Source organism: Drosophila santomea, chromosome 2L (assembly GCF_016746245.2).
Source record: "Drosophila santomea strain STO CAGO 1482 chromosome 2L, Prin_Dsan_1.1, whole genome shotgun sequence".
In the NCBI taxonomy this organism is placed as follows: Eukaryota; Metazoa; Arthropoda; class Insecta; order Diptera; family Drosophilidae; genus Drosophila; species Drosophila santomea.
The window spans coordinates 14,884,007-14,910,083 of record NC_053016.2 but is presented as its reverse complement, the minus strand read 5'-3'; the positions used below and the strand labels follow the sequence as shown (position 1 = coordinate 14,910,083).

Sequence of the window (26,077 nt, the reverse complement as noted above, 5' to 3'; positions counted from 1 at the left end):
ATATATGTATATGGTACTCTGTTTTTTTTTCATGGGGAGCCAGTTAGAAATTTTTCAAAGTCATCGTGTGAGGGGACCCTCGGGCGGTGGGGCTGGGCTCCGACGGGCGGGAGCGATTCCAATCCAAAGGCAATTTTCGCTTTCGTTCGCCCAAAAGGCAGAGCCGGGCAGGTAAATCAACTTGCAATTTGATTATTTATTACGTCTGAGGCGGAGCTTCGTTGGCCAAGTATCGAGGAATATCGGGGATCGCGGTTTTGGGGGAGTTCAGGAGTTATTTGCAGGAAGCCCGGCCATGATTGAGTAGGTTGTTCTGAGTGCGCTTAATTGTGGCCATAATTAATCAAATGCTGTTAATTAAAGAAGTGAATAAAAAGTCGCCACCACAAACAATTCCGAAAATCTCAACTCCCCTCTCGATGCTCCCCGTTTAGATTGTCCCATCGTTTGAGTTCCTCAACTGAACCATAATCATAGGGCTTTGTGCATCAACAGCGGCATCAAGCCATGTATCCACTAGCCACGGTCACAGTCACAGCCCATGTATCTGCGAACACTGGTTTTATCAACTTAATTACACTTAGCACCTTACGCGCCTTCATTTCGTTCGCCCCACTGAAGTCTGTGTTCTCAGATTTGATCTTGAAACTTGAACTTGAAAGCGCGTAGTAAAAGCCACAATAAATATTAAATGGTGCAAAACACATCAAGGGCAGGCCTCGAAAGCGAAACAAAGAGCCACAGATAATAAAGCAGTGGGGATGGTTTTATGGTTCAGTTCGGCGGGGAATAAAGGATCGAATGAAGGATGACCTGTAAGCCTGCACAAAGGTCCTTGTTTTGAACACAATTTAAGAAAATTATTTTTATTTGGTTGCTACCCAGGGGTCGCTTTACAAACTTTATAGTTTTTAGTGTGCTCCTGAGATTGTAAATGTGATTTATTGCAAACATATTGTTATATGAGTAATCACTAGAAAACTCTTTGGTGGTCAAGTGATAAATGTTCCTTTGCATTGAAACTCGACCTTTTGGTATCTTGAACTTGATTCGTTCTTATATGCTCGAGTATCGCTGAGAGCAGCGTCGCAAGCATAATGAACCCCATTCAGGGAGTAAAGTACTATTGTCCTTCTGTCCTTTCCCGCGGATATGTGTAATATCATAAGCATTATAAATTCCATTGCTGACATAGTCCCGGCCCCAAACCCTAATCGACGTAGAGTGGCCAGGGCCACTTTGGTCAGCCTTTGCTTTTCTGCGATGGGCCGACAAGTCGACCAATTAAAGGCATACCCCGTGCCCATCGTCATCGTCATCACCATCACCATTGCTCCTTGGCGCTGTTAGCACAGTAACCTTGAACCTGCTCGGTGAGTCAGTCAGTCGGTGGCCAGCTCTGTTTCTGTCAGAGTTTTGAGCTGGATCCCCAGTACCCACACCCCGATGCCTTGGCATCCGTATCTGCAGCTGGAGTTCAGAGGCTGCTGGTCCACCTCCTTTCGCTTTTCGCAACAGCTCAATAATCAAGATAAACGCCGCTGGAGCAGCCGAAAAGCGACCAACCTGTTCGACTGACCGAATTGATGCGCTGAGTCTTCGAGGCTCGGGTTCAGTCCAGTGCTCAGACGCTCGACTTTATGGGCAGTCGGAAATTTGTATCATAATCATAATAAACCTAAATGCGGCGGCTGGCTGGAACAGGTCTAAATATATATTTTGTAATCACATATTTTATGGGACAACTCGGTGCTTGCCTCTCGTTCGTCTGCCTCGTACTTGATGGTTCGTCCTCCTCGACTTGTTTGGGTGTTAATAAAATTATGGCACTCTGCAGCGCTCTCGGGATCTCTTTCCTGGCCGGCCTGGCTTATCGCGATCCCTCGGATCCCCTTACAATACACCGTGTGCCCGTTTTAATAATTTTATTATATTTGCCCGCACATAACTTGGCTCTCTCGGCGCGTTTTACGGCCCTATGCTGAACATAAATATGGTTAGGGGTGGAGTGTAGCTCCGAATCCCCAGTCCTCAATCCTCAGTCCTTAGTCCTAAGTCCTCAATCCACCGTCCATCGTCCACGCGATCCCGTGTCTAAGTTAATTTCAGTCAATGGCATTGATATGGTTTGCTTAGCCAAGAGAGATACCCGACAGCCAGCCAAATGAAATTGCCAACATGCTCATATTTCAAAGTATTTAATGAAGACGCTGAGCCAATTATGAGAAAAGAATGCGTAGATTGCTGGTTGGGCTTTGTTTTTGGCTATGCTCCATGGACAATTTATGATCCTTGATCACCGCCAAGCTCACATGCCGATAATTGCCTGGTTATCAGCTTCAACGATCTTTCCTTTATTCTTAGATGGTGGTTAATGGTGATTTTGGTTCATTGAATTAATAATACTAAACAGTCTTTGCTTTGATCGTTCGATCGAAGAAGCTAAGCTAAAGATAATTAGACTTGTTTCCTAATTTCATTTAATTATTATATCAAGGAAAATAATATTTTTCCTTTTATATTTTTTCAGTTTCGCAGCCCACAACATGCTTGCTGATCGAGGATATTCGACGTGATGAAAAGACGATCAAGGACATTGCCAACACCATCACGAATCTGAGTCAGCAGCAGAACAAACGGTGGTCCACGGCGGTGAACAATGCCCTGAACAACCAGCATCACTTCGGCCACCACGGCCAGTACCAAGTGACCTCCAGGGATGAGACGGACTTCCAGGTGTCCTCCAACAGCAGCAGCAGCACCAAACCCCAAAATCCAGCCAGCGAGCGACCGAAATCCCTGCCCCTGGCATCCAACTCCACGCCTGCGATCGTTTCGGCCATAGTCAAGAAGATTCCCACGGTTATGGAGCAGGGTGACAAGACGAAACCCACTGCCAGGCTGCAACTGCACCTCAAGTCACCGAAACATTACCAGCACGAGAGGGGCGATCCCGATGGCGGATGCAATCTGGACGAGCTGTGCGTGAACTACATGGCCAAAACAGATGAGCTGCGCTCGGTGGGCAAGGCGACAAGGGACAGTAAGTCATCCTCTGGTCAAGGCAAGCCTCCGGCTAAGGAGGAATCGCTGAACGCCAAGAAGGGTTGGCTTATGAAGCAGGACAATCGCACCGGTGAGTGGTCCAAGCACTGGTTCACCCTGAGTGGTGCGGCGCTCTTCTACTACAGAGATCCCCTGTGCGAGGAACGAGGTGTCCTCGACGGCGTCCTGGATGTTAATAGTCTAACCAGCGTTGTAGCCGAACCTGCGGCAAGCAAGCAGCACGCTTTCCAACTGACTACTTGGGACAAACAGCGCTTGGTCTTGGCCAGCTTGTCGCCCAGCTCGCGAAATAGCTGGCTGGCTGTACTGAGAAGTGCCGCCGGATTGCCCCAACTAGACACACCCCCCAAGCAGACAGACATAGAGCAGGACTTTATCAAGGCTCAATTGCAACAGCCGTCGTCGAGTCCTGTCACTCCAGGCACCCCCGCAGGTCCACATTTCTCCTCCGATGAGGAGTACAGGACGGCTTCGGAAGGCGGCAGGCGGGATAGCCTGGACTGGGGCTCACCGTTGTCACCTTCGCCACCTGTTTTAAGAAGTTGCCTGCGCAACCGCAGCCTGGCCAGTTTGCACAAAAGGAGTCGCAGTTCGCCACCAAGCTCACGGCGCAGTACGGTGGACAGTGTGGCCAGTGATGAGCTGCCCCTCCTGGTAGTGCCCGAGGAAATGCAGCCAACCGATAGCAGGGAGCTGAAGCAACAATGCGACACCCTGCGGGCGGAGGCTTCACTGCGGGAGGCCCGCATGTCGGAGTTACTGGCGACCCTCCAAAGAACCGAACAGCAGTTGACCGCCCGGCTGCAGGAGCAGCAACAGCAGCTGAATAGCGAACTTACCCAGGCCAAGCAGAGTGCCTCCGATCTGATGCACAATCTGGGACTGCAGCTTACCGAGAGTCAGTGCCAGATCAAGCAGCTGGAGGACCGCCTGGCGCAGGGAATCGAGGAGAACGAAGGACTTTACAAGCGCTTGAGGGAGTTGCAGGCTCAGGATCACAGTGGTGGTGCCACTCTCAGCAATCTGCAGCGTCACAAAATTAAGCGCATGGACTCACTGAGCGATCTAACCACCATCAGCGATATTGATCCCTACTGCCTGCAACGCGACTCCCTGGCCGAGGAGTACAATGAGCTGAGATCCCGCTTCGAGAAGGCCGTCAACGAAATTCGAGCCATGAAGCGGGAGCTGAAGCAGTCGCAGAATCAGTACGATGCCTTGGAGCTGGCACAAGCTGCTCTGCAGCAGAAGCTGGAGAGGCGGCAGCACGAGGATGGAGCTCAACTGCAGCTGATGGCAGCCCGTATTCAGGATCTGACCCTCAAGTACAGCAGTTCGGAGCGCCAGGTGCGGGCTCTGAAGCAGAAGTTGGCCAAATCCGAGAGGAGGCGTTCGTTGTCCTTGAAGGGAAAAGAGCAACTGGAACTGAAACTAAGCGAGTTGCAACGCGAAACGGTGGAGAGGCAGGAGGGCACGCCACCCGAATCCTCCAGCAGTGAATCCAGCAGCCAGTCACCACTGAATGCCCACCTCTTGCAGCGATTGCACAGCCTGGAGCACGTGCTCCTCGGCAGCAAGGAGCGCCTGGAGCAGAGTCTCACCCAATTGCAACAAATTCGCGCCGGCCAAAGAACCCGTCGCTCCGTCTCGCCCATGAACGATCGCAAAGATGGCCTCCGCCAGCTGGAAAGAGCTCTGGCCGAAACCTGCGTGATGGTCAGCGAGCAAATGGAGCTGACTTGCTTGCAGGACTCCTGTCACAAGTGCTGCGATCTGCGCCAGCGTGTGGAAAAGCTATCCGCCCTGCAGCAGCAAACCGAAACGGATTTGCAAAGGAGTGAGCAGCTGCTGGAGCAGCGGGAAAGTGACCTGGCCCAAGCTCTGGAAAAGTGCGCCAGCCAGGAGCAGGAGCAGGAGCTGCTCCTGCAGCAGCGTCGCGAGCTGAGCGAGGAACTGGGAAGGCAGCAGGAGCGTTGTCGGCGACTGGAAAAGCGACTGGAGCTCCTCGAACGGGAACATGGCAAGCAACTGGAGTGCCTGCGGGAGGTCTACCACACCGAACACGCCAACGCAGCCGATGAGCAGAGCTTCCGAAAGCGGTACCAAACTGAGATCGAACAGCTGAGGGTGAGTTTAAGCATGAATATGGATAAATAAAATTTTAATTCGTTTCGAAAACTATCTTTAATACTGTGATTTTCAGACCCTCTGCGAGAAGGGATTGAGTGCCATGGAAACTTCGCATAAGCGGCTTACTTTGGATCTTGAGCAGAAGCACAAGATGGAGATTGAGCGCCTGCTGGCCGAGAAGGAAACTGCCCTGGCCGAGGAAACTCAGGTAAAACTCATAGCCCTATAGCATTTAGCGGCTTTTTCAAATCTTTCGATACTTTTACTGCATTTATAGGCCACTTTGGCTGCCCTGGATGCGATGAGAAAAGCACACCAGAGTGAGGTGCAGCGGGAGGTGGCTCGATTCAAGCAGGAGTTCCTGCGACAGGTCCAAAGAGGCGAACAAATGCGAGGGGATGGCGCCAAACTGAAAGAGTAAGAAAAGAATCTAATTTTTATCAGATAGTACCTAAAAGACGTGCCTTCAAATAACAAATCCTTATATACACTAATAACTAAAACTAAAATTATTTACTCTTTAGGGAGGATCTCGGGGATCTTCGAATGGAAATTCTCGCATTTTCCGAAAAGTATTCCATCAAGTGTGTGGAAAACGCGGCCCTGGAGGAAAAACTGCATATGGCCAACAGCAAGCTGAGGCATTTCCAACAGATGCAACAACTTGAGCTGAGGTACGCTAATTGATATGACATTATTGGACAGCTTTACATGACTAACATTTTGTAGAAACAAACAATTTCGAGCTCACTTGGCCTCCGAGGATCCATCAAATGATGTTCACTTCGTGCAGGGCCTGACCTCCGACGCTCGAGAAGATGCTGATTGCGAAGATAGCGAGGTAAGAAATTGCAGTGATACTCGTATCACCTAGAACCCCTTAATTAACCCTAGATCAATTAGTATTAATTGTGACTAACATTAACCACTACAACAGCAGACAACAACTAATCCACTTTGTTACCATCTTTCACTATCCCAAAAAAAAAAAAATACAAAAAATATAAAACACACAACACAAACAACACACCACAACTACAACCAACCACCCAAGCCTGCACCTCAAAAAGTTGGTGCCACAGCAACAAGAACCACTGCCACAACCAACACAACCACAACCACAACCACAACTACAACCACAGCCAGAACTACATCAGCGGCCCCGAGCGACACTAAGTCCAATCCCGATTCCGATAGAGATAGAGAAACCGCCGATTCATCGCGGGCGCCACCCGAGAAAATGGAGCAAAGTCTCTTCGTGATACCCTCCCATATGCTAAACAGTTCCCTCGTGCCTGCCGCAAACGCTTCTGATCAGAGTCAGAGATCCCAACTCTATCGAGATCTCGATGGGCCCGAGGATGGTTACGAGCCATGCTACAGGCCCTTCGATATATTTGCCATCTATCAGAATCGTTTGAGCTACCAAGGTAAACGCAAAAACGCCATTCTCGATCCACTCTATTCCCTCCTGGGACAGCGCACTCTTCTATCTACACTCTATATACACGTAATCGTAATCATCACGGCTGTCTCTGCTTTTGTCTTCTGTCTTTCCGTATTTCACTCCTGACCCTTTCCCAGTGCTCCTGTTAATATATAAACACACATTTGTATATCTGTCTTGCTCCAAAAATCGAAGGAGAACTAACTTTAGATACGTTTCCTTTTTTTGCGACTCCTTGCAGGTCTGAAGGGCAGTTCCACGTTTGGCAAGAGTTTGAGGAAATCCGCTGCACACACATCACCAGCATCATCAGAACTAACAACAACAACTGCACCCACAAGCGATCCAAAAAAGCCCAGTCACAAGCAAATGTTTAAAACGGCTGCCGTCATTAACATTCAGCAACAGGTAGCCCAGGATGAAAAAGCACAATGAACAAATGGAACAAATAAAATCGAAAATGAAATGCAATAACCAAGAGCAAGAAAACAACAAACAGAACCAGTGGAACAACCAAAGAATAATTAGTGCTAATAATAACTAAATAATTATAACTATTTAAAGTATATTAATTAAACCAGCAACCAAATGCAAGACAAAATCGAACGGCACAGCATCCATGATGTATGTACATAATACGAATAACATTTCTCTAACAGAGCGCAAAACTGGTTGAAGATCATAACTAAGATGATTTAAGATGATGATGATGTTGGTGATGTAGCAGTCAAGTGAAATATATACACACATATATGAGGAGCTTCAGATTTCGATTGGAGTTTAGCTAACAACGACTGTTCACCCCCCTCCAACGCGAAAAGTGGAAGGGACGTCGAGCAATGGAAACTAACCCCCACAAAAGTAACAACGGCAGCATACACTGCGTCATCAACAGCTACAAAAACCACAACAATTTTGGGCCAAATTTATGTATTTATCATCTATTCTATCAATGTAACTGTATGTTATTCTACTGTACGTTTATCCAATTCTCTATGTCCACAAAATGTGTCATTTATTTATGTTTATCTAGTTCATAGGTCAACTTTGAAGCGAGCAACAAGAATCAAGCTTAGTTGCTTCTTTTTTCGTTTGTATTAAATATATCGAAATTGTTTTTCAGCTTACATACATGTAAATGCATTATACATAAAGAAAATACAAACAATACATCGTCTAATTTTATTTTTGTTTTGTTAACAATTGGTATTAATCAATATATTTTACCTTAATTAAAGCAATTTTAATCTTACTAAATAAGCGGGGCAAAACAACAAATGTTAATATTATTTACCCATAAGTCGTTATTTGTGCAACAAAAATAAAAACTATAAGCAAAGTTTATAATTTGAAACAAAAAAGTTGTTTTCTCTTGGGCTCGTCCGGGATTTGAACCCGGGACCTCCCGCACCCTAAGCGGAAATCATACCCCTAGACCAACGAGCCAGTTGCCCGATGTCTGTCAAAATGCCTAGTAATCTTTCCGCACGAATTGTGCAGGTTTCTTTCATGGTCAACAAAAAGCTCCAGCCTTGAAAGTAGCTATGAAACCAGTTTATATTAATTTTGAAAATGTTTTAATGGAAAATGTAAGCACGACCAACTGTTACAGCACAAAATTGGTGTGATTTTGTGAATTGCGACGATCACTTGGCTCGTTGGTCTAGGGGTATGATTTCCGCTTAGGGTGCGGGAGGTCCCGGGTTCAAATCCCGGACGAGCCCAAGAATGTTATCTTTTTTGCCAATCTTTTGATCTTCTACTTACATATTATGTATGCACACACATATCGTGGATTTAGAAGATAGCAAATTGAAAAAGCACATTTACAAAGAACATTTACAAAATCCTTGTTAGATTTTAATTTTGAAAGTTTATTATTGTGCACTTGTAGCTGAAAATGTGTATATGTATGTACTTCAAACGATTCGGTTAAGTGCTCTGAAAATAAATGGTCCGTTATCGAACTTCTTTAAAAATGAATTCTATATGAATCCGTAGCAGTTTTTGGGATTATTTTCCAGTTTACCTTTTTAAGTTTAATTCAAATGAAGCCATTGAGATTGGCGAAGATGAATTTTTGTTAGCTTTTGGCTACTTAAATCCTGTGTATACTTGCATTTTCGGGCATCACCTTCTTGGGAAGTTGAAGTAATTAAAAAACAAAAAAAAAACTCAATAGAAAAAAAATCTACTTTATCTTGGGCTCGTCCGGGATTTGAACCCGGGACCTCCCGCACCCTAAGCGGAAATCATACCCCTAGACCAACGAGCCAGTTACTGAGCGAGCGCTAAAAATCCGCTTTGTTATGGCGGCCACTCCATACGCAAGTGCAAATAAAGCTTTAGCGCTGTCTAAATTTGGCGTAAGCTTTCCAGGAAAACTGAAGACGCTGGCAAAAAACGAAAGGGCAACGAGAACTCGACTCATTACATGCCATTTCAAGTAATTCCTGCTGCTGCAGCAAAAACAGAATCTACTGAATAAATAAGCGTGTTCAGACGTCGATGGTTCCAAGCAGTCTGCCGCATCCAAATGGATCTCAGAAAACTAAGAAAGAAAATCATCTTGGCAAGAGCGTAGCTAAAATTTTCATTCGGAGGGGGAGAGAAATCATTGATTATTATCTACATATGTATGTTGTTTACAAAGGGAACACTTAGAAACAATATTTTTCTATTCTTATAAAAGCCTCTTGAAATAGAGAATTTCATGACTACGCCCATGGTCAATCGATGGAAGAATACAGAAGTCCGATTCCATAAACGTCAGCTAACGTTCCCTTGGGACGTGCGACTTGTGATGGACTAAAAAACCCTTTGCTTCGGCCAGTTTAAAATGCAGATAGTGTTTGCTGTTATGGAGTTTTTCGCGAGAACTCTGGAAAATCTGCTTTGGACACTCGGCCTGTGTTTTCCTTGTGGATCGGATCGATTGCCTTTTGCGGCAGCAGAGCGATTGTGACGTCACTTTAAATGAGTCGCAATTGATTTGAACTTTTGGCAATTGGAATGACTATTGAAATTGCGCGATTCATTCCCCCGTCGTTCGCCATTAATTCGCATAATTGTTTTAGCTACTTGGGAAGCAATTCGACAAAATGTTGACGACGGAAAAACTAGAAAAGCCAGCCAATTCAAGAGGAAGGAAAACAAAACGTGTAGAAATTAGTGAAAATTACAGGCCGCTGTTTGACTTTGCAATCACGATTTTCACTTCATTGGCAAGCCATCGATACAATTCGTTTGCTTTTCCCCTGCTTTTCCGCTCTGGCCGACTTCTCATTGAGTCTGTCCCTGACCCTTGTGGGGACACTCAGGAAAGCAAATAATCCCCCGAGTGGCGCTTTTCTTTCAACTTGGAAACCCGGCTAACAATGCATTTTATTTGATTATCCGCTCAGCTGCCGTCGCGTGGATTGCCGACTGACGTGACGGAATCGAAATTACTTAATTCAAGCGATTGGCAAGCCGACTTCAGTGGCATCGATCGACAAGCGGGGTTAAGCGCAGGCAGGTGATTCCATCGCAGGTCATTGAACCGTCATTTTGGCTAAATGAGGTAAATTTGCTAATTTGATAATATTTTACGCTCTTTAGAAACACAAAACTTAGTAACAAAAACTAATACATGTATACAAATATGTTGCCCAGTATTTGGGTCACCTATGAGCAGCGATCTGATCATTGGCATCCACAACAAGTCCCAAGTAATGACCATGGTTGCGTGGAAGTCGTCCGCCTCTTCCCAACGCAATTCCCGATCGCACCCCGGCCCCGTCCCCTATTCCTGCCCATCCCATCCAATCATCCCCCAATTGGGGCCTCCATTTCCACCCAATACCAGGCCGCTGGCCAAAGTCGTCATTACCATGTTGCACACCTGCAATTACCATCTAGTTGTCCATGCAATTTTCCAGCTTGAAATTGAGAAAAGTCTTCGCATATACATATGTATGTATAATGCTGGTTCGAGCTCTGATTAGCCTGTGATACGCAACTGGAAGCAAGAACATGGCAATGAAACCAGTGATATATCCAGAAAGAATCCCGAATTGGTTTATTAAACACATAAACTTAAACTTATGCGAACTTAGTACTTATTTTGTTATGTTTATTATAAATGGAAAGAAGCAATGTGACTGAAAGGTTTTTCTCAGCTGGTTATCATTTTCATTAATCCAGTTAATAAACCACAATTTAATACGGTGAAAAATTCGACTAAGCACTCATGCCCCTCGACTAATTAAACGCGGGCAGTACACTTTTATGATACACCATAAAAGATACGACACTAAATCGTTGACCAACTTCAAAAGATTTCGCCTGGCTCTTTCACTTCGGCAGTTCTTAACAAGCGCCAAAAACAAAATCACCGCAAATTAGAACAGTCCCATCACGATCGATTACATTAAATAATGCTACGCCTGGGCCCGTGTGCAATTTTTTGTTTCTTATTGCGGCTCCTTTCTGCAACAGATTCTAACAAACTGCGACAACATCAAAGGCCCAGGCCCAGCCACGACCCAATTGGCCTTCTTCTCACAGGGCAGGGGGATTGCATCCCCGTTCCAGATATCTGCAACTTCAACTCTGACTTCATTGAGGCATAACGTCTGCCTCGGATTCTTTGGGTCTGTTTGGGCCTGTTATAACGGCCACGAAATCGCGCGCCCCAAAACAATGCCGCAACTACAAGATCAGCAGCAGCAGCAGCAGCAGCAGCAGTAACATCTGCAACTTGGCAACTTGCAACAGTGGCAGAAACGGTAGCTGGCGTTGATCTTGGTGAAAAGGGAAAATTGTTTCGTTTCGATTCGTTTTCGCTCTGCTTGCAGCTCTGACTCTCGGGGGATATTAAGTTTGCTTGCTGTTAACATAAATTTATACTGCCTTTAAACTAATTGACGATGACAACTTCTGTGCCGCCGCAGCAGCAGCAGCAGCAACAGCAGCAGAACGGCAACAATCCGAGTCCAAAAGGCTGCTGGCATACTTTTCTAGTCATCCCTGTTGCGGATTGTCTTTGGAATCGCATTGTGGGCTGGTCGGCGATTTACGAGTGCCGCGATCTTGAAATGCCTCCGCGAGCATTTACCAAATGTGTGTGGCAGTGCCACATTTTATTCAATAACTGAGCTAATTGGATGCCAACCAGGCACTTGAAGAGTTCAAGTTCAACATTTTGAAATGGTTTTTTTTTAGTCAGTTAATCGAACATGTGCCAAATAAGACTTATGGCTCCTAAATAGATTTTTAAAATTAAAATTTATTCAGATTGAACTGGAAAAACAGGATATACATAAATCAAAAGAAAATAAAGTAATGTACAAAAGTGGATTTATTACCTTGTAAAGAATGCATTCCAGCGACATAATTACATTGCACCTAAGATATAACCATATCCACACACCTTCCTTCGATTCCAATAAACATTAGTTTTATGTTTTAAAGCCATTGATTGATTTAATTCACTTCGGAGTGAGCGAGGTCTTTTTAAGTCAGCTCACATGGGGAAATTCGGTTTCATTAGGTTTTCCATTTTCATAGACGTTTACGATCATCAATTGTCATTAGTGAAATTAAAAGCCGACGAAGATAAAGTGCCGACTGTCAAAGTGGCCAAGGAAAGTTTAAACTTGGGACCGATTCGACACAGCCAACTTCTATGCGCCGACTCGAGATCAAGATACTGTGGCAATTGATGAATTCGTGGGGGCGAAGGGGAAGCCGAGAGATCGGTGGGGCCACCAGCACCACGAGGCCACTGGGGAAGTCGACAACAAGTTGTAAGAACAAATAAACAATTGGTAATTGTTTCGAATTGGGAATGGAAATGGAAATGGTAAAGGCTATGCCAGTGGATTGAGAATGGGAGTTGCATCTAAAGCTGGAGGATTGCCAGCCAGTCAGCCAGCAGGAGGAGGAGGATGAGACACAGAGACCCGGTGACACACATTTCCATCCATTTTCCAGGCACACACCATATACTACTACATGGATCGTACACGAGCTTGGAAACCGAAAGTCACACAAACCGAGATAATCATCAAACTCAAGACTTCCCCGGCTCAGACATTGCGACGTTTCTGTTTTGGTTCCTCCACTTGGTTGGTTGGGCCATCGTGTGAAACATAAATGCGCCCAAATTGATTTTTAAATGCTCCTGGGGACCTCTGGCGAGGATTGACCCAGCTCAACCCGCTGGGAATCGGCTGGGAAGAATCGAATCGAATCCAGGCTTGCCTGTCGCTGCCGTAATACGCAGAGCCCGCTTTTGGCCGTGGCTGGAATGAACGACAAAATCTGTTTGCTATTTAAGGCAGTAACAATTTGTTCGGCTCACGTTTTTGGCTCGCACATATTTGGCTAGGGTGCGCTTCTCCCAGAATGAGCAGCGAATAAAAAGTGGAGAAAGATCCAACGGAGATGGCACTGAAATGCCCAAAGTCTTGGGGGAAAAGGGAGCTCATCCCAGATCCCAGATCCCAGATCCCAACGCCCACAATGAAAGGCGATGGCGATGGCGATGTAGATGGCGATGGCAAAGGCGTTGCCGCTACAAATTCCCAGCTGGCCGATATGAAATCACAAAAACATTGCATAAACATCGGTGCATCGGTGGACAATGGGCCACCTAAATGAACCGATCGTAAATTGCGCGGTAGTTGGGCACACAGTCAAAGATCCCCCTTCTGGGATCTGCATCTCCGGCCGTGCTTAACTGTGAAGTCATAAATTTGTCGACCGTTTCTCGTTTCGGCCCGTTAACGGAGAGCGCACAGTGCGTGTCTTTTTTCGGCTTGTAGCTGAAGTTAACGTAACGTAACAGAGCACACACCCCGAGGGAATTAACATGGTCAAGATCATCGCGAGTCATAAGGCCTCAAGATCGAAGCGAAGTGAGGGGCTCTCGAGAGGTAGATGTCCCTGGAAAAGTAACAGGGTAAATCTTACGAAAATCTTAACGAAAATACAGAGCTTCAATAGGCGATAAGTTGGGGGGAAATGTCTCTAAGTGTTTCTAAATATTCAGCAGGCACAACAAAATGCTTACCTTTTCATGAGTACATTTTATCTTTTAAAGCCTTATAAGTACCAATGGAAATGTTTATGATTCAAGGTATAAATCTTTATCAGTACCAATTTTCTAAAGCAGTGTAGTTAGGATGCGCTTGATCTTATTTTAGCTTGAAATACGTATTCTAGGTTGGAGAAAATGACTCATTTTGTTTCTATATATTCAGATGGCACAACAAATTGATTACCAAAAAAATTAAATTTTAATTAACTCGATGTTGGGATATAAGACTTCATGAGTACCTTCTATCTTTTAAAGCCGTATAACCAATTGAAATGTTTATCACTCAAGGTATGAGTCTTTATAAATACCAATTCCTTAAGCAGTGTAGTTAGGATGCGCTTGATCTTATTTTAGTTTGAAATACATCTTGGGCATCGATTGTGAGAGTGATTGTTGACCATTAAGTCATAAAACTTAGCTGCTTTTCTTTACGAGCAGTGATAATTCAGGGTTCAGCTGGGATAAATACACTTTGCGAATGCTTTCGGTCGTTGATCGGTAGCCAAAGTAATCGAGCAAACTATTGGTTAAAGGGGCTTAAGGGGTCGATCGATCAGATATGTATCTCTGATCGAAAATGTTCTCAGACCCAGGGGCGAGGGCAGGGCGTAAGAACCCCAAATCAGCTTCCATAAAGAAGAATGTTCGGCCGAAAAGTCTAATAAGCAGTAGTAGCCCAGGCTCAGCCTTAACATTTTTAATTGAATTTTAGGCTTCGCCTGTCAGGCGTCAGGCGACTGACCAAACAACAGCCGAAATGCAGGAGGCAACAAATTGTGGTTGGGTGTGGTTTGGTGTGGTTTGGTGTGGTTTGGTGTGGTTTGGTGTGGTGCCGTTTGGAAATTCTCCGGGCCAAGGCAAATGTCGAAACATAAATTAATATGCAGGCTGGCTGGCAGACAACAAACGGCAATAGGCGGAACCGACCAAGGCAAGGCCAGTAGCCGGCCAGGTTTTATTGATCTTGCTGGAGAAACTACAAGTATGTGGCAGTGCGGCAGTAGCATGAGCTACATGTGCAACATGCTTGCCAAAAACATTTGCTCAGACAATTTTCTAATACCGATCATGCATGCATATAAATCTTGCGGCAAGTGTGCCCATGCGTTTCCTACAAACGCCGCTTGCTACCCTAAAAGAAGAAGGGTTTCCATGGATACTTATCCCATTTGACTATCTACTAGCTGATAAAAGTTGGTATCAAATAAATGAAAGATTAACTAAGCTTCTAGGTACTTAGTCTATGGAGTAACCCATGCTATATCCATCCCAAATACTTTCAAGGCGGTATTACTGAAACAACAAAAATAATTATATTTAAAGTAGATAATCACAGGTTGGGAGACTATAATCTTTATAGCCTTGCCATTTCCTTTAACTGTAATTTCAAGCAGTTTGGTTATATGCCGCTGCATCTGGAGTGTATAAATCTCTCACATATTTAGCCATCAATATATTTTAATGATAATCTTCACTCTCTGATTTTTTTTTGGCTGGGTGGTGCTGGAAAATTGAACATGAACACAGGAGCAACGCGGACATGCATCAGCAACAAATTCAATTCGAATTTCCCATTGATGCCGGCGAAGTATATTTAAATTGTTTCGCCAGTGCCAATCGAGGTGGATTCTCCGTAGCTCCGTTTAATGGGCAGTTGCTAGCTCACTGCTTGTTTGGATGTTTGGATGTTTGCTTGTTCTTGAGGCCGTTGTTGCAGATGTTGCAGATGTTAGATGTTGCTTGTTGCTGCTGCTGTTATTAGATGTTGCTGTGGTGCAGTGCAGTGCAGTACACCGCTGCCTGGGCGTTTAACCATTATTATATATTGGCCTCATGCTAGTCATTCGTTTGATTTTGTGTTTTCCCCGGGTTTTTTGTTTTCCTTGCTGCTCGAGTAGGCCGCAGCCACAGCCACAGCCTCTGCAATTTATTCAGCAGTCGAAGTCTTGGTCTTGTGGGTAGCTTTTGCTCTGGTTGCCGAGACATTGATCTAATAAATGTGGCCGGTGGAGGTCCATGCTTTTTGTTTTATGTCGTTTTGGTCTGCAACTCAAATTGCCTTTTGCGTAGTCGTAGTGGGTTTGATCCACTAAACCAATAATGCCACACAGCTGACCCAGTTTTCCCGGCTACTCCCCCCATTGCGAACTTTTCGTTTTTTATCGTTGTTGCAGCAGCTTGTTATGCGATTCCTGTGGTAATTATAGGAATAGAAAGATGCTAAAAGAAATAAAAAGTTGTCCAAAACCTACACACAAACAATTTGCAAACGAAATGCTGAACTTTCGGTGGATTTTCGCCTCCAAATTGCAAATTGAATTGCTTTTTATAGCGCAAGATAATTGGGCGAGATTTGGGTTAGTTTGGTGAAACTTCCCACATACATAAATGTCTATCATGGCTTAGATGTTGAGTGTATTAAAGTCAGGATATGGATGGGATTATCATGATATTGGGAATATTTCCGGTGATTTCCAGAATGTTGTATTAACTCAACTCATGTAATGGGAAACATTACTTTTATTGAGAGTTATTATTTAACAGTAAAATTTAATAGCATCAACTACTGCATTCAGACTGATAGATGGATAGACTTTTTCTTTTTCCTAGACTTTTCTCGCCACCCAAAACCGAAGTTTAAGAATCTTTAAATTATGAGTGCCCGCAGCGACTACGGTAGCTGCAGATCGTCCAGAGTTAACTGCCGATTTATGGCCCAACTTAGCACGGTCAACTGGCCAGAAAGAGTTAAGGAAAACACTAACCTGGAACGTAAGTTAAGTATGCCAAGTTGGCGATCTATTAGAAGATATGCTAAAAGCCCGCACCAAACCGAAGACCAAAGTGAGTGGCTGCCACTCGAGCGCCTGGCAAATACTTCTGTTAATGACACTCGTCTTGCGGCTCCTTGGCCAGTGTTAATTTGCGGTCATTAGCCAGAATCTCCCGCTTAGACTTCAACTCCAACTCCGACTCCAACTCCATCTCCAGCTGGAGCTGCGAGTGCATCTTGCAGTGCGACTCCTTCGCGGCGTTCATTCAATTTGCGTCTGCGCGGATTCTTTTCTCTCCGCCTGCTGGCGGGTAAAAGGCTTTCCACACACTCGCACACACACTCGCACACACACTCTCCTCACAATGGGTTGTTAGCCCACAATGGGCTTTTGTTAACGGTTAAATTACACTTGATGCCGCCTCTTAGGCTAATGATGCGTATGGGAATCGGGCGAATACAAATGCTAATTCATTTGCACTTTGGCCCGCCAGCTCGACTGACTCGACTGATTCGGCTGATTCCGCTGATTTGGCTGATTTATTTATGCAAAAATGACGCCGTTGAAGGCGCGGGCAAAACAATAAATTACGGCCACAAAAGTGAATGTTAACAATGGCGAAATGGGTCAGAGTCGATCGGTTACGCTCGCGCTTCCCGGGAATTTCGCAGGTGCCTGCTGCAGCTTAATCGAGTAAATCGGCCAATTAAAGCGCCCGATGATAAATTAAGTGGCTCTTTAGGACCTGCTAAAATGCCCGAGCACGCCCCCCAAAAAAGTTGGCATTGCTAACCCAATTTCCCCCGGCAAGGGAATCTGCGTGCGATTCAAATTTCCATTTCCCTCAATCGCCATTGGCCAGCTTACACACTCGCATACGCACACCTGCCGAGTGGGGCCAACAAATTTCACTTATTGCCAATTTGCTGGCAATGAAATAAAATACTTTTCTTCCGCGACGCGCCTGCTTGTTGCCGATAGCCAAAAACCTGACCACGGACGCTGGCCTCCAAGAAGTTGGAGTTGCACTGCAGCAGGGGGAAGTCCCCATCCCCATCCAAATCCTCATCCTCCATCACCATCCAAATTGAACGGCAGCCCGCGCGGCTCTGCAATAAATAAATTGCGAAATTTATTTGGCGGCACTTACGCGTCGCTTTTTTTCATCGACTGCATTTTCCATAGTGATTTATTTGCATCGATCGGCGCGGAGTGGGGATCCAGCATCGGGCATCGAGCATGGAGCATGGAGCATGGGGCAGATGATCCAGCCGCGGTAAATAGATGGCTAGAAAATATCAATAAAAACTAAAATATTCTGGGTTATGGCCAGTGCCAGAGATGCGAATCGAATGGAGTGACCACTTGATATAGTACTATAGTTTTAATACAGTATAGAGTATAGAAATGAGAGATCAGTTTAACTATAAATATAATTATTTGTATCTAATTACCTTTATTAACTAAATGGCTAATGACTAAAATATAATTATTTGTATCTAATTACCTTTATTAATGTATTTAATTATGTCTTCTATTGAATGTATTGGACAGCTATTAATTTTTGCCTTTACAGATTGTGGAGAAAATCGTATGTACATATACATATAGCAATGAGAGATCAGTGCATTGCTATGAGTAAAATATAGGTGTTTGTATCTAAATACGTTTATTAACTATGTGGCTTGTATTGAAAGTATTGGGCAGCTATTAATTTTTGCCTTTACAGAATGTGAAGATCTCTAAGATATTCAGAGCTTCCAAAAGTCTGTTTCAAACCAAATTACTTTAAAATATCCGACTTAATTTCTGTCCTACATTAGCAGTGCACTTGGCCAATAGCTGAATGGCGTTTCCAGTTCCCAGGGGGCAGCATCTCCGATTCCACTCGGAACAGCTTCCAGCTGCTTTTCCGCGAATCTCTCCCGGCTTTTGTGTGTGTGTGTGTCCGTCTGTCTGCCACCAAGATGCGTCGGCCTTTCAGGCATTTTCAATTGATTTTCAAATTTATCAAACAGGAAGCATCTCTGGCTACGCAGAGCGAGAACTCGCAGCAAGTCTGAGGCTCTTACTCTGACTCTGACTCTGACTCTGACTCTGACTCTGACTCTGACTCTGACTCTGACTCTGAATCTGAATCTGAATCTGACTCTGGATTTGGCATTAGCTCGTTGAGTCCAGATGTGGCTCGCGCTGCGTGTCCATTTAACGGCATCTTATGGCGCAGAATTGGCCAACTCATAGTATCGACCAGCTGGCTTAAGCCAACGCAACAAGCCAAACAAACCAAGTAACCAACAAACCAACAAACTAACAAACTAACAAACCAACAAACTTACAAACCGGCAGACGACAGGCAAAGTGTTTCTGTCGCCGCTGATAGATGCGGCGGGTTTCGGTTCGAATAGCATCAGTTTGGTTTGTGTGGAAATGGAGATGGGGATGGAGATGCAGATCTGGCTGACAATTTGTCAGTTACTCGCCCAGCTTTACTTTGCTAATTTAACTGCTGTTTTAATTAGTTACCGCGCCTCCAGATCATTAGCATTAAGTGACTGGCTTTGGGTTTCTTGTGGGCGGGGGGAGTGCGCGTTATTAATTGCCCGGCCTTTAGCTGACCATTTCGATGGCCGAGTGGCAGGTGACAGGTAGCAGCAGCTTTTAAGTCCCTTTACGTTTCTGGTGACTTTGTTTGTCACAAGTCAGCTGTCATTATTTATAATTTGAAAGCATTCCTCATATTGTACTTACATTCTTAATGTTTATACTACCTTCAAATCATTTTCATCATCATTTGTGTTTCTTGTTCACCTAAATCTTTGAAAATAGGAAATAACATTTTAGAACATGTCCATATTGTTAGCTTCCGGTTCCGGTGATCAAAGTCTTTCGACATTCATTCTTCCTCTCAGCTTTTGTTGAAAGTCAGTGGTCTCTCTAAGTAAGTGGTCTCTTTCTCCCTTTATTTATTCATCTTTATTTTATTCATCTTTAAGAGGCTCCACTTTAATTAAAGAGTTTCTTCCCAAAACAACACAGCAACGAACTTAATTTTTATTAGGAAAAGGTTTTTCTTTAAGGATGAAATGTTGCAAAGTTAACAGAAGTTTAACAGTTCTGTCAACGTTTCGGTAAGTTTTAGAGGTGTCGCTGATACTTCGTTAAGTTCATTTACCCAATATATGAACCAATAGTTCGAAACTTTGCTAAATGTAAATTAACAAAACCATTTGAAATCTACATGTAACATAAATCTCTATTAACTCCTTGCTGTCCATTGCCGCTAGATGGCGCCATATTTTGTAATGACATTTTTAAAAGTATAAGAAAATATTGGTAGGTTTTTCGAAACCTTAATCATATCGCATGATATTAGGAAAACCGCCCTTATTGTGCTAGTGCTTTATGATTTGATTTGGTAATTTATTAAAAAAAGTTCATATTTTTAGTTTAGATTTAGTTTAGTATCATGGAAACCACCAAAAGAATACAAGGCATAATCAGCCAGTGTGTAACTATGCAATAGTACAAGGAATACAATATTCTTGATTACACAATTTCTTGAGAAACATTGATGCTATTTTTCCACCGAGGAACCAAATGATTATCGCGGCCTTAGCGAGTAATGATCCTCTTCTGAGAGCGATAAGAAGCTGCTGTGGGTATAAAAAGCGATGCGTTCTGCAGAGAATTCGAACTTAAAATCAATACCTTGCAAGATGAAGTGTTTGGTGAGTTTAACATGCTGAAAAGTAATAATGCTCTTATTTAACACAAATTAAATTTCATCAGGCTGTTCTTTTCGCCGTTTTGGCCGTTGTCCTGATGACTGCCGTTCCAGTTTTCGGCAACTTGCCGCAGTGCCAACCCAGTACCACCGCCGACGCCGCTCAAGGCGGTAGCTACCCGATCACAGAGCTGGGGTACCAGGGAAGACAAAGTCCCAGACGTAGGGGTTAATCAAGTATCAAAAGAAAAAAAATCCACCTCATGTGAAAATAAACTGCGAGTTCTAAAATCGTAACACGAAGCCTTTGTATTATAAATAGTATTACACAGAGTCACTGGTCCGGGCGGTCTATACCCATAAACGTAAGTTGGTTCTAAAGTATGCTTTTCAATTCCATTCAAATATGAATAAGACTTGACTTACTAAAACAAAATAGTAAAACAAAATATTTTCTTGTCCAACCGGCAATTTACGAATTTGATAATTGATAAGTACATATATACTTGGATAACTGACTGTGTGGAGTCGTAAAAAATATATTTAAAATACTTGGTCGACATTCAACCAAATTATGTTTAATAGGCGTGCGTAGAATTTTATTTATTTCCTAATTTTTGGGGCTTAAAAGTCCTTTAAAATGTAAATATGAAATTTTGATATTTATAGCTGTTTACTCGGTTAACTATATGGTTTTCCTTTACCAGCCGTAATGTCCGGGGAAGTCAACAAAACGTTCAATTTTTTTCGCGTTTTTTTGCTCTAAATATTTATGGTTTTGCTGATGCTCGTTCGCTGTCTCTATTGGCGATCAACTGCATGTTATGTGCATGTCAGTTCAACAAAAATGCCCATCTGAACCTTTGCTTTTCAGTTTTCACGAATCCATTTAAGCCACAGTTTTCTCAAAAGCCCGCGTGGCAAGAGCACCATTTTGCGGATAGTAGACAGGCATGGTAGTGTAGAATAGACAGGCAGCCTAATCTAAGCCGCGCGTGTAGAACATCATCTGGCACCGCGAGCTGACATGCAAATTAAAAAGCATATGCTTTGACTCCTAATCACAAAGCACTTTCATTCAGTGACTGCGCTGCCCCGCCTCGTCCTTTTTGCCCAGCTCACTTGATGGGTGACTCTTTTCTTCCGCCTGTCAGACGTTGCTGCCGTCGCCTTGTCCGCGCTCACATCCGCGTTTTCATCCGCGAACACATCCGCGCTCACATCCGCGTCCTGCTCCGCCGCCTGACATTGACATTGATGTTGGCTGTTAGCTGTTGGCTGTTGCCTCTTTGAATGTGTTGCCTGAGTTGCCCGTGTTGCCTGTTTTGGGTGGTGGCTGATGCGAGTGGCTGCCATTTGGGTGCGTGATGGATTTCTGCAGCGCTACGAGTCGAAATCCAGCGACTCCGACAGCTCGGCGCACAACTACGCCCCAAATGGCGCAAAAAGCGAAATCCCCCAAAATGATTAATGACTTTTCAAGTGACTGGCAACAAAACCAAGTCACCAGTCACATAACGAGCCTCAGCCAGGATCAAAAAATTGTGGCTGCACTGTGCAAAATGCAGATGTTTTGTATAGCCGAAAGTAATCCGAAAAGTATACTACACTCTATGTATTAACATTTAAATCAGCTTGTAAGTAAGTAAGTAAGTACATTTTAATTACGCTAAATTTAAGCAAATCGAAAAATAATTATTTGTAGTACAAAACTACAAAAATAGTGGTTCAAAAAGTGAATAAGGAAGAATAAAATTTGGATCAAAATACTACGTTTCATACATCCAATTAGTTTCTCTCAGTGTAATGGCTCGCTTGTGGGCGTCTCAGAAGTAGAGAGCCACAAATTAGTCTCAGCAAACGAGGACGCGACTCCTAGACTCCAACTCTGACTGCGACTTCGACTCCGACTGCGACCCCAGATCCGTCTATGAGGATGAGCATCCCCTGCTCCGGACACATCCCACTTCCACTTCCAGAGACATCCCCCGCTGCTCCGGGCTGCTCGTCTATCTTTGACATCACTCTGGCTGAGTGATGGGGCTGCGTGTGTGGGGTCCTTGTCGTTGGGATTAATGATTTAAATGCGGGGAAGGGGTCTCTTCTGTCTTCTCTCCTCTTCACTGGCTGACTCGAACTGTTGTCGTGTCATTAACCAACACTCTGGCGTGCCATTTTCACCTGCAGCTGCAGTCATTTTTCAACACTGAGCCAGTGGGATGGCATCGTTAATTGCAGGCAAACGTCAAAAGTCGTCGTCTGTCAGTCCCGAAACCCCCTAGTCCTGCCACCTCCTGGAGGCTCCAAACATCAAGCTTCAAACATCAAACATCAAGCTGAAGCCTGGCTTCTCGTCCACGTCCACATCCACGTCAGAAGCTGTCAGGCTCACAAAAGTATACATCACGGCCAAAAGTCCCAGTGCCCAGTTCCCAGTTCCCCCGTTCCCAGTACCCCGTTCCCAGTTACCAATCTCAATCCCCCTGCTTTTAGACAGAGTCCAGGCCTGGTCATGGTCGATAGTTGGCTGTTGCTGTTTCTGTTGCTGTTGCTGTTGCAAAAGATTGATGTGTGCTGTACGACGTCGGCAGGCAAAACGGAAAATAAATGATGTTGGTGATTATTTTTCTTCATTGAGCGGCAGTCACTGCTGCCTGTTCGCTTTGCCGTTGTTTCAACAGCCATTTTGGCCATCAATCTCGCAGAAGCATCAGGCGGACCCAACGGGCGGATTCGAGGTGGCCATCAGCTGGCGAACAAGGGGGGGTTTGCCTGGCAGAAGGGGCTCCACTAGCACTCGCACTCGCACTCGCTTATTCATTCATTCATTCATTCATACGCAGCACATTTAGACAATCTATCAAGTTGGCCTGACTCGAACTGGTTCAAATGGGTGGCAAGTGGCAAGTGGGAGGCGGACGGAGATAGAGAACATGGCGTTGAGCACCGAAGATCGGTGTTTATTGCTATGCAGCAATAAAGTATTTGGCTTATTTTTACAATAAAAGAATACAAATTGAATTCTAAACTCCGTCAAACACCATTGCTAAGCCACTGCAGCCTGTTAGTATGCCTACTACTCCATGTATGCCAATAGCAGCAGCATTTCCTTTTTCAAATATCCATGAGCACATACATATCGGATCTCCCTCCATTACTCTGTCACTCTTCTCAGCCAGGACATTACCACAATAACGCCCACAACTCTCAGAACATCTGCAGCTCTCCTTCTTGAACGAGTTCGGATAAAAAGTGCAATATCATCAATTACTCGACAAATTTAGTGCCAGAAGTCCAAGCCTCTGGTCGCTTCGGTTGGCGAGGCTGCTGGGTGAAATGACCGAGCAGTCAGAGGGCAGAGGTCGGGAAAACGAAATGTCCGGATGCAAACAATAAAATACATTTTCCGGTTACTTGTCACCCACTTTTCTATCGGGGCCGCCTTCGTCTTGACCCGCCGGAGAGGAAAATCCCTTGCTCGGTCTGAAAAGAAGTTGACACATGCTGCCGCTCCTGCCATCGCTCCTTGTCCACTTTCCTCTCCAGCAGGAGGACAGATCCTGCACAGCTGCAAGTTCTCCGACTTGCTCCGGGAACCTCCTCGGCAATTGCCAACAAAGCAGTTCGCTTTTTCGGTGGGAAAGCACTCCTCTTGCTGTTGTTGTCGTCCAAAGTCATGTCGACAATAGCTTTAGCTTTGCTTTTGACACTTGGTAAATGGCGCCCGCCCGCTGAGCGACTGCAGCCAACATTTTGCCCACGACGCTCGGCTTCCACAGTTTCCACAGCTTCCCCCAGCATCCTTATTCCTTATTCCTTCACTGCCTCCGACTGCCAACATCCTGCGGCCTCCTTGTGGGTGCCCAGTGGGCGTGGTCGGGTCACTTGTTTACCGCTCCACTTACGCGTCGCTCTCGAGAAATGTTGGACGCTTTTCCGGACACTCCTGCAGAAGCTCCTTCCCCTTCCCGTGTCCTTGCAAGAGGTTGTCCATCCTAGATGCACTGAAAACAAATATCACAGCTGTGTTTAATATGTTTGTAAACAATCATGACTTCAGCGCAACTATACCATCAATCAATACTGTGAAAATCTGTCAGACAAGAAAATATATAACTAAGAGATTATTTTGAATTGTTGATGTATTTTTTCATTACTAAGAAACACAAAGAAATATGTTGCACTCAGATTTAGATTAATGATGTCTAAGCAATATCACCCTGCTTTGCGATTGCAATTCAAAGAATGCTTTATTCAATAGAAAACTACTGTATTTTATATTTTTCAACCGCAATAAAAAGAATTTTAAAGATCGATGTTTTTTAAAAGCAGATTTAAAAGTATTGACGAATCGGTTATCTCCAGTTTGAGAGATCATTAGATGGTCCATAAGACCATAAGATGGTCCACATCTTGGATTAAGCTGAATTGGCTGAATTAACTGGGTTCAGTTCCAATTTCCGGAACGATGATTTCCCTTTTTTCCACTGCACTGCAATCCTTTAGATCGCACTGCAAATACTCCCTGTCTTTTAAATATAAATTGCGCCCAAGTGCAAAGTGCAGGCCACTGAGGGCACCAATGTGAACTCCTTCCGTCCGTTCTCCGCCACCAACTTCATTGCCTTTCATCACCCAGACTGCAGATAATAATTTATCAAGTGCGTGTCGGGATGCTTGACACAAGATTTGTTGCTGCTGCTGTGGGATATGTCAAGTCGGGATGCCAATCGACGACAGTGCGAGTGACAGACGGGAGTGAAGTATTGGATCAGCTTGCCGGCAATCGATATGACAATCAGGGGAAGGACACTCGCAAGGATCCTGTGTGCAAGCGGAAATTGATATTACAGGCGTTGCAGCATGCACATTTTTATCCAAGAAAGGTTTATTCTAAAATATATCGTATGTTACTTAAGTGATGGAGTACAGTGATGTCATTGTTGGGTGACTTGCGAAAATAATTACAAATCATTGTTGTGTGTTCATTAATGTTCCTACTTTTGTGTGTGGTTAGTCCACATTATTCTGTTAAGATTATATACAATTTATGATATTATCATTTCTCCGCATCTATAGGTTCAAAAGTTTCCCTTTCCGTTGTGCTACCAATTCGAAGGGAAAAGCGAAAATATTGGCCAGCATAAATCCTGACGGCCAAGTAGTAAATTTTCATTTTCACACCTTTCAACACTTTCCACGCTAACACGACCAGAAGGAACATTTTGCTGTCAAAAATAAAAGGCAGACAAGCAAAGAGGCAAAGAGATTCGACCTCTGACCCCCCTCCTTTCTAGCAATCTGCTCCCCCCTGACAGTCTACACAAATACTGTCATATACAGCGGGAAAGGACCAGGAGAAAGTAGTGCACGAGGAGCAGAGAGCAGTCCGAACAAGGAGCATCAGAGGAGTTTGGCCAAGAAGAGCGGAGCAGACAAAGTGCCTCTGAGCGTAAATAAATTGGAAATGTCCTTTGCCCTGGCAGTGCCCCCATCAGCAGCGAAGAGGGAAATTCGAAAAGGCACTGCGAAAAAGAATTACATCTTTCTCGGAAAATATTATTTTGAAAATGGGGACCGGTCGTATAAAGTAATTGTGTTGTTTCGAAAAATACTTGGAGGATCTTTTTCTTGAAGAATGCAAAACTAGTTCAATGATTATGGTTAATATTATTCAAGCTCATTTCTTTGAAATTCTATCTAGCGATTTATCGGTCACAGGTCTAAAAATTCAGAAAGTCTCTTTTTCAGAGTGTGTGCCTCCAAACGGAGGTCCTGGCTGGCATTGCAATGCGTCGGACATTGGGCGAAGGCGATGCTTTCATTTTAATATTAATTTTACCCCAAAG

General features: G+C 44.4%; 2 protein-coding genes and 3 non-coding genes across 6 annotated transcripts in view; 3 read left to right on the top strand and 2 right to left on the bottom strand.

Annotated features, from left to right (window-relative positions):
* LOC120443998 (protein outspread) overlaps positions 1–7,813 on the top strand; it is an 83,455-nt gene extending 75,642 nt beyond the window's left edge. Inside the window, exons 5-11 of one of the 2 annotated variants that reach the window (XM_039623476.2) lie at positions 2,531–5,193; positions 5,270–5,404; positions 5,474–5,613; positions 5,721–5,870; positions 5,926–6,037; positions 6,251–6,626; positions 6,885–7,813. In XM_039623476.2, coding sequence (XP_039479410.1) covers positions 2,531–5,193; positions 5,270–5,404; positions 5,474–5,613; positions 5,721–5,870; positions 5,926–6,037; positions 6,251–6,626; positions 6,885–7,078 — 3,770 coding nt within the window. In that variant the 3' untranslated portion in view covers positions 7,079–7,813. The remainder of the gene's footprint in view (positions 1–2,530; positions 5,194–5,269; positions 5,405–5,473; positions 5,614–5,720; positions 5,871–5,925; positions 6,038–6,250; positions 6,627–6,884) is intronic. The other variant, XM_039623477.2, reaches the window with a different exon arrangement.
* Positions 7,814–8,017: 204 nt separating this feature from the next.
* Positions 8,018–8,089, bottom strand: Trnap-agg. The gene has a single exon. It is a non-coding gene; the product is annotated as a tRNA-Pro (tRNA).
* Positions 8,090–8,295: 206 nt separating this feature from the next.
* Positions 8,296–8,367, top strand: Trnap-agg. The gene has a single exon. It is a non-coding gene; the product is annotated as a tRNA-Pro (tRNA).
* A 479-nt stretch (positions 8,368–8,846) lies between these two features.
* Trnap-agg lies at positions 8,847–8,918 on the bottom strand. Its single transcript has one exon. It is a non-coding gene; the product is annotated as a tRNA-Pro (tRNA).
* Positions 8,919–20,220: 11,302 nt separating this feature from the next.
* On the top strand, positions 20,221–20,479 carry LOC120444140. Its single transcript, XM_039623708.1, has 2 exons — positions 20,221–20,232; positions 20,294–20,479. The coding sequence occupies exons 1-2, from the start codon at positions 20,221–20,223 to the stop codon at positions 20,459–20,461; spliced, it is 180 nt and encodes a 59-aa protein (XP_039479642.1). The 3' UTR covers positions 20,462–20,479.
* The last annotated feature ends 5,598 nt before the right edge of the window (positions 20,480–26,077 follow it).